The sequence below is a fragment of the Tigriopus californicus genome, chromosome 4 (genome assembly GCF_007210705.1).
Source record: "Tigriopus californicus strain San Diego chromosome 4, Tcal_SD_v2.1, whole genome shotgun sequence".
NCBI lineage: Eukaryota > Metazoa > Arthropoda > Copepoda > Harpacticoida > Harpacticidae > Tigriopus > Tigriopus californicus.
This window is the reverse complement of record NC_081443.1, coordinates 6,894,441-6,904,879: the sequence shown is the minus strand read 5'-3', so window position 1 is coordinate 6,904,879 and position 10,439 is coordinate 6,894,441. Positions and strand designations below refer to the sequence as shown.

At 41.1% G+C, this 10,439-nt stretch overlaps 2 protein-coding genes across 2 annotated transcripts in view; both read left to right on the top strand.

The window, feature by feature from the left end:
- LOC131879676 (uncharacterized) overlaps positions 1 to 3,507 on the top strand; it is a gene marked incomplete in the record, with an annotated part of 18,531 nt that extends 15,024 nt beyond the window's left edge. Inside the window, 3 exon segments of the mRNA XM_059226048.1 lie at positions 196 to 417; positions 1,697 to 1,937; positions 2,785 to 3,507. Coding sequence (XP_059082031.1) covers positions 196 to 417; positions 1,697 to 1,937; positions 2,785 to 2,859 — 538 coding nt within the window.
- Positions 3,508 to 8,101: 4,594 nt separating this feature from the next.
- LOC131878979 (ciliogenesis and planar polarity effector 2-like) lies at positions 8,102 to 10,433 on the top strand. The gene is made up of 5 exons (XM_059225158.1): positions 8,102 to 8,280; positions 8,396 to 8,821; positions 8,897 to 9,165; positions 9,246 to 9,382; positions 9,747 to 10,433. The coding sequence occupies exons 2-5, from the start codon at positions 8,719 to 8,721 to the stop codon at positions 9,952 to 9,954; spliced, it is 717 nt and encodes a 238-aa protein (XP_059081141.1). The 5' UTR covers positions 8,102 to 8,280; positions 8,396 to 8,718; the 3' UTR covers positions 9,955 to 10,433.
- Positions 10,434 to 10,439: the final 6 nt, after the last annotated feature.

Here is a 10,439-nt window from a genome sequence, read left to right as displayed (position 1 = left end):
AATACATTGGATAGCGTATTTCTAGTGCGTTTCAGAAAATGAAAGAATTTTCATGAAAAGAAAACGAAGAAAATCCGTGCAAATTGAGGGCAAAAAGCACAAAATTCGAGGAAAACCGAAGGCTCGGCTCTTCTGAGTCTCAAGATTTATTGTGTCTTCATGTTCCTTCTCATTGGATGAGTGACATCTTTTCAGGCTCTCCATAGATGCAATTAGTGGCGGAGGGCCCCCTCAAAAACAGATTCAGGAGAACAAAGCCTCGAATGCTAAAAGAAGACGCTCTGAGGATAAGATGGCCATGATATTTGTGGCCATTGTCACTGGCTTTCTTCTCTCGAACTCCCCTCGAATTCTTCTCAACTTCCATGAAGTGGTGGTCTTGGACAACGCCATGGCTTGTTCAAGAGCGGGTTTCAGGTAACACTGATTTTTACTTACTTCCGTGAGTAGCTCCTTTCACTTCCCTGCATCATTTGTAGCAAACGAAAATCTTGAGAAAACCCACCGTTTAGATCCCATCATACTTTGAGTTCCGGCTCTTGTAGCAAGAGCCACGTGAAATGATGGACGCGTTCTACTTGTATCTTGGGAGCGATCAACCTGTCAACTTCAGTGACTTGTCAAGGATATCATTATCAACAAAGGGAGAAAACACTGTCAGGGTATCTCTAGCTCTCTTATAGACAACAGCCGCTCACCCTTGGAAGGTCGATAACGGCTAAAGATGGAAAATATGTGAAAACTTTTTTCCCTTCTAGTAAATGGTATCTAAAGTTCTTTCTTGTTTCGTTTACACACAAAGCAGCTTACAAGGTCTATTGATATGTCAAGTGGTCTGTTTCTCAGTTTGAAGTTTTTCCTCAATGATACGGATGTTCTTGTGCTGACATCAAAAGAGCCATTTATGTTTGTTCGACCATCTGATCAATCAATTAACTCATTCTCGGTCCCTTTTCTTCAAAATTTTGTTTCGGTCGATCTTGGGCTATTCGCATTTGTTTGATGGCTCTCATTCGTTATTTTGGGCACTACAATACCACTAAAAATACAATACGGAAGCTGATGATACGAGCATACCCAAAGAAGACGGTTAAAGAAAGCTTATCAAGGCACGAAAAAGGATGAACCTTTCTTGAAGACGGTTCCAAAATCGGATCGAGGAATGGGAGAATTACTAACCAGCACAATACAGATCTGATTGTTGCTACTCCTAAAACATACGAATGCATCCCTCAGCAAAGTTTTTTTTTAGATTTTCCAACGGATCATTCCGTTGTTTAGCACACGCGAATTCCACTCATAATCGCCTGGCTTCTTTACAACAGACGTAATAGTATTTGCAGCAATAAAGGATACTGAGCCCATACGCGTGTGCATCAAATCACAAATCAGCCTTCATGTGCTTTTCACGGTCACTGACAAGAAACAATGTTTGTGTCGTTTTGTGTAACCCCAAAAGACATTTCTCGTGGCTCTCTCATCCATTATCTTGCTCTTTCATCTAAAGAATGAAGGGAGTTACTTTGAAGCAATTAAGTGCGTACGTACAAGGGCCTGGAACCCTTGCGAGGCTTTCAGACAGTACACAAGAGAGGTTTCAACACGAACGGTTCCATTATCCACTCAACAATATTCAACATAGAGACTCATCATACCATTTGTAACTTACATTTAGCATTGGCCTTTCCCATTTCAGGTCATTTCCTGTTTGGTGTCGCATTCTCACCTCGTTCAGCCATCTCTTTTTGGTTCTGAACAGTTCCATCAACATCCTCTTCTATTGTATGTTCAATTCCCAATTTCGGGTGGAAGCTCGAAAAGCTCTAAATGAAATGTTCGAGAAATGTTCAAGGAGAGATGAAAGCGGTGGGCTCCATTGTCAGAATGCCTCAAGAGATCGAATCTCTCCACAAAGGAACAAACTCAAAAACACGAACGTAAGTCAGAGACAATGGAATAATGTTGTTGATCTTGTTCATTAATCACTGGAATGCATAGATTTTAGACGATGTGTCTCAGCTTCGTTTATTTCAACAATAAACATAAACTTATGTTTTTTTTTTTACAAACAATTTGCATTGAAACAAGCTTTCTTCTATTATATGTAACGACGATGCTGCCAAAATGAAATGCCTTGAAGGAAAGAGGATCTCATCTCTTAGACATTTATGCCCCATGTGCATACACAATTTTTTAAAGACTGTTTGAATGACTTTAATAGAAAAATTTATGAGGCTTAGGTTGTTCTTAAAATGACATATTAGAGTTTTTGTGTTCATCCAAGTTTGGTCCAGAAATGGACCTGAGAGCAATCGCTTTTCTGGCTGGATTGATTAGGGACGGGAACGCAAAGCTTCCTATCCATGGATCTCTGAAACTTAGCCCAAGAGCCTCATTGGCATTCAACGTCTTTGATTTGATCTTGTTCACGATCATTAGAAAGGGAGACCCCCATTGATCTAGGCTGACTTATTTCCATTTGATACGGTGGAAAACAAAGCCTTGCTTATACCCTTGTCGTGTAGATTATTAGTAGTAAGTTGGGAGAGATGAGTGCAGATTCGCGAGAACTTTCCCTTCATGTGATCACAAAAGAGAAAGTTTGAGCTCACATCTTTGTTCGGGGAAGGCTGAGTGCAATTTCTCCAGATATTAATACCTGACACTGTACTAGAAGGCCCTCCTAGCTTGGTTCCTGTGCTGCAAGTCCCTGGGCGTTCCTGTTATGGTTAGTATGAAGAAGACTCTGATTCAATTGACACCTCTTCCCATTTTCTCTTGCAGACAAACCCAAATTCTTCGTCAGAAATGGACGAGGCTCTCCTCTCGAATTCTGGAGTCAATGCGACCAAGGTCTAAAAAGTTAAAGGCCTCAAGACGAGACAAGAAAAATGAGCCTACACACAAGATCACTTTAACACAACTTATGTTCGTTCCAACTTGCGGACCTAATCATCATAGATAGCGGTTTCCCACAGTCATGACTTGGAAGCAAGGCTCTACATCAACCACTAGGTATATCTAATGTCTACCGATACATGTTGCACAACTCGCTCTTGTGCAAGAGATAACGTTGAGTAGTACAACTTGCGATGCCCAGGGGGTGTCTTAATGAGAGAGGAAACCGGAGAGCGCCTGACTAGGAATGGAAGTCAAATGAGGAAGGCCCGTAAGGACAACTTGACAGCAAGAGACAGTCGAGCCATCAGAGACAATCCATTCATCTACATAGTACAAACGCAAACCCTGTGCTCTTGTTCCAGTTAGATAATCATTCTCCGAGAAGAATATGGTTCATCTCCTTTCTAGCGAACTTGCTCACTCGGTCGGTTCTGGGTTGGTTGCCTGGCAGGCATCGAAGGATAAGCTTATTTTTCAAGACATATGAGGCCCTTGGGGTTGAGAAAGATTGTCATTGATATTAGCATAATTGACCCAAAAGAGGTGCATGTCAAAAGTATCTGTTGAATATTCGTTCCAGAAAATAAATCAATTCTTCTTCTTGTGTGCCTTTTAAGTATCTGTTTACGAACTAAAGAGCATCGTCAAAGCAAAGTCACGCCCTGACTCGAAGGACAAACTTCATGTCCCATCAAATTGCAACAGCGATGGAACAGGCGCACTAAGGGAAACCATTAATCTGTATTTATGACCATCTTTCTGTAGCGAATAAACTGCGGTCTATAACTTACTCTCTAGAACCGAACATGGTTTTTGTTTCTTAGTTGAGTAACGTCTCGTGTCTTGACCTTGCCGAACTTGATTCGAGTAATACACATTGAGTGAATTAAGTGTAGGGATATTAGTCCTGAATGCGAAATGTTTCAGAATGATATAGAGCATTGAGCGTGTTCATACGTGCACAATTCTCATCGTAAATCACGTGGCTCGAGTCTTCTTCATCCAGACTAGACGAGAGCGTCTGTGGAACAAAGTGTTTTAGCGAGCTAAGCTGGAACTGCTTTGCAATTACGTCACGTTAAATCCAAATCTCGCAATCATGAGCTACCACGTGGCATCTAGCAAAAAGACCACTGGCAAGCTCTAAAGATTGCGAAATATACCCTCGCTCTGAGTATGTATTGTATGGAATTACTGATTCCAAGTGTTTTAAGACGTCATGTTTTAAGAAATAGAGCTGGAAACGAGACTCACGCCCCTAGGACCTCATAGGCCTACAAATGCTTTTACGGTGAAAATCTGCTTCTAGTTCTGCATTCTTTGGGTAGAATTAAGAAAGGACAACGATTTAGCTCATTATAAACATTTTTGAGGGGGGAAAAATCAAATTATTTTGGAGGGTATTTTTAAATTCGATAAGTACCAGTTCATTGAACATTGGGCTGGAAGGGTTTGGAGGAAAAGTATATTTTTCAACGGGGGAAGAGGTTAGTTAGTAGCTCGTCTTAGATTATTGTAGAGCGTCTAGCATAGCCAATTGAAACCATTGTTTCGGCAGTACATTTATCAAACCACTTTCTGCTCTTTTCTTAGCTTTTCTACAAAGTGTCAGACGTGGCGACCATGCACGCATTACATAAACACGATCCTAAAATGAAATCCCCGGTTGTGCTTATAATGAGTTATTGGATAAGGTAACAGTCTCATGGGTGTTGTCTATCTAGTAACGGAGGATTTGAGGGGCTTTAAAGTCAAGCTACAGCGAATCAGTGGAACCGACGGAGTTTTCGTGCAGGGAAAAACTGATATCGTTACCTTCTTGAAAAGCAAGTAATTAATTTTTCCTTTTACTCGCTCTTCGACTTGAACTTTTTCAAAGGCAAGACCAAAAGTCTTATATATTTTAGTTCTTGAATGAAGTTCAAGAGAATCCTGCGTATCTTAGGCATTTGAGCAGGTCTTAAACCTGCGATGTATCCGGTATAGATGCATCTATACCGGCATTTTTCAAATGTGAAATGTTTTGGCTTTCTTTGTTTTTCTTATTCAAATGTAAAAAGTCTAACTTGAAGTTTATTAATATGGTGGTAGGAACTGAAGAAGACTCAATCCGTGTCTTTGACAAAAAAATGCTTAACCCCAAAAATTTTGCCCAGCTTCCGCTACTCAATCACAAAAGATCGAATTCAAATTGAATAAATCCCACATGGGCTTTTCTAACAACTTCGGTTTTCTGGCATCAAGGTCCCCTTGGATAGAACCTGAAATCTAAATAAAAATCTGATCAAAAATAATTATCATTTTCGGGGTTGCTGCTTGACATGAGGGAACCAAGAGTAACAACTCTTCTGTACTACTATTGACTCATTGAAGCAGGAAAGGAAGATGACGTCATCGTCAAATTTTGAGAGATCACTCCTACTTTTGAGGCTTCATATCTCTTTGCTGAGGGATTAAATTGAAGGTTCAGTTCTTTTATCCATTAAAGGAATGGTTCATGCAGGTAGGTATTTTTATAAACTGTCTAAGTTTCACTCATTAACATGAATAAAAACTAATTTTAGAAGAAAATAGCCGTTTTGCGGCTGATTTTTTTGTATTTTAGAATTTCATATTTTTGCATTAAACATTTTGAAACCTTAAAAACTGTTATTGTCCAATATTGAGATTTATATCTTGGATTTTTAGTACCTCTACTGTTATGAAAAGTGCCCCAATGACCTCCCGAAATTTGTGCTGCTTTTTATCGTGCAGCTGCTACTTCAATGTGTCAATATTAATTCATAGAATATGTAAAGAAAAAAAAAGAAAAAAAAACTGCTGCCAGCCAACATCAATTATTATTTCACCCTCAGGAATCACCGCAGGTTCGCCCATTCAAGCTATTCATACATATATAAGCAGATATTTTCGTGGCTTATCCTCTTGACTGCTTGACCGCTTTGCCTCAACCAATCTGAGTTGAGAATTTCGGTCGACGCAGAATTTAATTGGTTCATGGAAGGGGTTACATTTAGATAAACAGTGAAGCGGATAAGCCACGAAAATAGCAGCTATAGTCTTAGTTAGAGTGCTAGTCTTAGTATAGAAAGCAGCAAATCATGTTTTAATCAAATACCACAAATAAGCTTGGACTTGGCTTGCCTGGGAGGCTTGCCTGGGATCGAACCAGGATTCGCAAATTGGAAAGCGGGTCTATTGACAAAGCGTTGAATCGACGGCTTTTTAGAAGCAGAGATTCAAAGCCATCCACATGGCTTCGAGGTTTGGACCCGTTCAAATCAATTGTTCATAGAAACAAATAAAACATTTTTCTTCAATATCAAATCAATATGCTAAAACGCCCAAGGCAAAGGTATGAATGAAAAAGATCGACCTAAATAACTAGAGTTGTGTTTAGAAGTATATTTTGTACTTTGGTGAATCAATATGTCCACTACAACAAAGTTGTTGCGCTTGGTTCCTTGATGGCAAAATATGTTCCTATTTACAATTATAATTTTGTCAGGTAAATTTCGATTTTAACCCAACGTGAAGATAAATTGACCTGCCTATCTTAAAAAATGATGGAGTGAACGATATCAATCTAAAGAGTGATTTTACCATTTCTTGAGTCCTTTTAGCTTTTTTGGGATTTTCATTTTTACATACAACTCAAAGTAACGCTAGGGCAAATGATTGGAGGTTTGCTATTTGAACAAATAAAGATAAAATTGAATTCAGCCGTTAAAAAAAACCGCAATCAACAAAAGATAATGAAAACTAGCCGCACACTTTTGCACAATTTCAACTCAATTTCCAAGCATTTTCTTTTTTTTCTTTCAGTTTTGGCACTGAGGAAGAAGAAAAATATTAGCTCTTTGTGAAAAGATTTTTCTAGTTTATTTAGAAATTAATTTTCTTTAACTAGCTCTCAAATATAAGGCATTATTCCTCTCTCTGCTTGCTTCAAATCAATCAATAATAATTCGTTCTTAAGCTATGAGATATCCAGTGGCAGGCGGCTTGGATCAAAATTTCATCTCGTCTTATCAATGGTAAACAAATGCTCAAAAGTTCAAAAGTTGGTAAAGCTATAGTCCAATTGTCAAAAAAGAGGTTGAAATTTTCTCACCCACAATTATAGTATCGAGATGGGAATGACATGTTTGACTCTATCTATAATCCTTTGTGTGCTTGGTTTCAAGAACAAACTTTATGTGCTTTATGGATGTAGGATACCGAAAAAAAAACCTTAGAATTTTAGAGCGAATCAGCGCTTGCATCACCGGATGATGGTTGACATTGATGGCCTAACCAAGGTTAATCAGGTCAACAATCAATTATGGAGTCTCTAAAACACACTCCATCGGCTTCAGACGTTCCACATTCGCAATTACATTCGCTTTTTTTCTCTAGCCAACTTCAATGCTTCGAGCTACTTCGAGCCATTCAAGGTCTCAACAAGCATGTTGATTTTAAGTATTCAAAAAGTATGGATTGAAATCATGGCATTATTTGTAAGCTAGCTTGGGAAATGTCCAGTTTTAGTTTAACCTTGGAACACTTCATCGGGTGGTGCCTTTTCACTTGATTCCAATGCCCATGCCCATGTCCATGACTTTTACTCTCCATGACTCCAATTAAACATTATTTCATAATTGGAAAAGTGTAGTAAAGTAAAAGAGTTGAAAATCAAACTTGAAGCCTTGATTTTTGGTCTTGCTGTTACTTACTGTTTCTTGAACCAACAATGATCGACGCTAATTAAGCTAGACTGAGTTCAAAGCTTCAACCCTGGTATCCCTTATCCTGGGCTTTGTCTTTATCAAAGGACTCCTTTTTTAAATTATTGTCATAGGTTGCCCCCAGGACTGACCTCATGGAATTCACACCAAGACGTGCTTCTTTCTACCTGGTTATCCCCTAGAGTCCAAAGTCCAAAAAAACTTTTCAATGTGATAAGGGCTTCAATATAACCAATGAGTATTTTATAAAAAATATATAAACAAGTGAACCCCTCATAAGCACTTTATACACAGAAAAATCGTATTTCCAATTGTTCTAGAATATGTCTTCCGGAATGAAAAATACGCGTGGTGCGTGATTAATTCCTTGTTTGAGTTCACTTTGAAATTGTTTGACGGGCGAGGCGTTTCAAAGGCTCGAGACTTGAGAGTCATTTCCAAGACTCGTTTCAGCCCTACAAGAGTCGAAGGGTGTCTCGTTCTAAACTTTGTTTACCTCCATCTATCTATCCTGCTGGGTCGTGGTCTCTGGCTCTCCTTTCCATCATCTGCTTCCCTCCTAGATAGATGGGCGATGTAAAGAATTCCTTTTCCCTGGCCCAGAGGTGTGTATCTGTGCGATCTCTGTGCCTTCGTGTACCGCCAAAGGCAGGTAAGGAAACTCATATCCATCCATGCCTAGTTAGTCAGCGAGGTCGGCCAGAGTCGTGGAGACGAAAGCGTGATAATGTGGCTAGCCCCATCCCTGGCCTGATTTCGGCTTTTAGGCTGGGAGGCCATCTCCTGTCTCCTGTCTCCCCTCGATCTCGAGTTTGAGTTCAAGTTCGAGTGGTTACCCAATTCCGGAGAAAGAGTTGTTGTTGTCGTTGTGGTGGTGGTGGTGGCCGTTGTTCCTGTTCTCCTTGGTCTCCTTGGTGTCCTTGGTCTCGCCATGGATGGCTAATTCAATTCCCAACCGCCTCGTTCCTCACTCCTTTCAGTGGACGTTGGTGGCGTTGCCAAGATCTTGGGAGTTTGAGGTGGTCATGTTGTATGTCTGGCTGGAGCTGGCAGGCATTCAGTTAGGCTCAGAAGCCATCGTTGGCAGACAATGCGCTCTCATGCCATCTCGCTAGATTGGCATCATACACCTGAAGGTCAAGGGGTTCTCACTCATCTGACGGACCAGACCACCGGCGAGAGAAGGATTTATGGTATGAGGGTATGAAGGTTATGAGGAGGTCATTGAGAGCCACTAATGTCTTGGGATGCATATTTATGGCCATTAGGTTACCTGGAACGACCGATCTTGCCTCCCACCGTTCAAGTGGTTCATTACAAGCTCTTTTTAAGTGGGAAGGCCGGGATTGGCAAGAGCAGCCTAGTCTCGTTTCTCTTGGGACAGGCTCATTGGACCTCTCACTTGGGCGAGACACCCGGGATCAAGGTGACCAACGTGTTTTGGCCCACCAAGATTCAAACTCAATTGGTCTTGTTCCATTTGTCATTGTGGGACGCCGGTGAGACAGCCAGCAAGAAATACAGCCACATTCAACCGGTGAGCATAGAGCATAATACGCCCTCAATTGGGTTGGACCGGAGAGGAAGAGAAAAGGTTATTTCATGGTTGGATTACAGGTGTGCCAGGAGAACTCGACGGGAGTGATTTTTGTCTTTGCTTTTAATGATCGGCGGAGTTTTGAGGAATTGGATCAACAAATTCCCAATCTATCTCAGGCTCCCACTCAGATTTGTCCAATTGTGGTTGGTACCAAGTAAGAAAACGCGTCTTTCATGCCTATATTGATTGATCTATCTAGGCCTTATAATTTCTTACGGGCTCAGTGGGAGGCGGGCTTGATGATCCTGTTGATTAGTGTGGCTTGTTCTGACTTAAAGCCCAAGAGCATCATTTGCATCCAAAGTTGGGATCCCGGGGAGTGTAATTCCCCATATTTCTTAGCCTACAAGCATTCATTGAGCTCTCAACATGAAAAGATGGCCTTGGTTAGGAAAATAGGCCAAATTTTAGGGTATTGTATTTACTCTTGGAGTCTTTTGAGCATAGCAGGGAGGGATTTAAAACATGCATTGAGATAAGATTTGCCTTTATTTACCTTGTATTTCTGATGTTTCTAGATATGGGAGCGTGAGTGAAAGCGAAATCACTCAGCCGGACGTTGTTCGTTTCGAAACCCGCTGGAAACTGCCCGTTCTAAGGATTCGGCATCAAACTCCTCAAGCTGCTTCTACTCCTAACCAAGGCGAAGTAGCCATTGTGCTCAACTTGATTTGCGACCAATTGTGGTGTCATCAAACGACTCGCTTTGATTCGAACCTTCCTTGATTCTTCCCTCAACATGAGATTGCGATCAAGTGGAAACGAGAAGATGGATGCTTCTGCCTCGTCATCGCCCTCGTATTACGTGGTTTGCCTTCATGAAAAGTGCTCCCAAGAGGCGGCACAATTTATGGCCGACCATTTGAGTGCGCCTGTATCCAAGGACGGGGCTGGGTTGATTGTTGAACAAGAGGTTCTACGTCCCAATGGCCTCATTCTCCACATCTCGGCATCTAGGCAGCGCGTCCTCGAATTGGCCGAGACCGTGGGCATCAAAAAGCCCGATTTGGATGGGGTCATATGTGAGTTTGAAATCGCTCAAGCCGACCGATTCCCCGAATCTGGCTTGGTGGGCCCCCTTACCTTATCGGACATTCATCGATGTGTCCTTTACGCCATGGAATTTCTCCACTTCGATCACGACCGCAAATACTTACCCGGTCATGAAGATTCCAAGATTATGAAAGGCGCACCCATGCTCTCGGCTTATC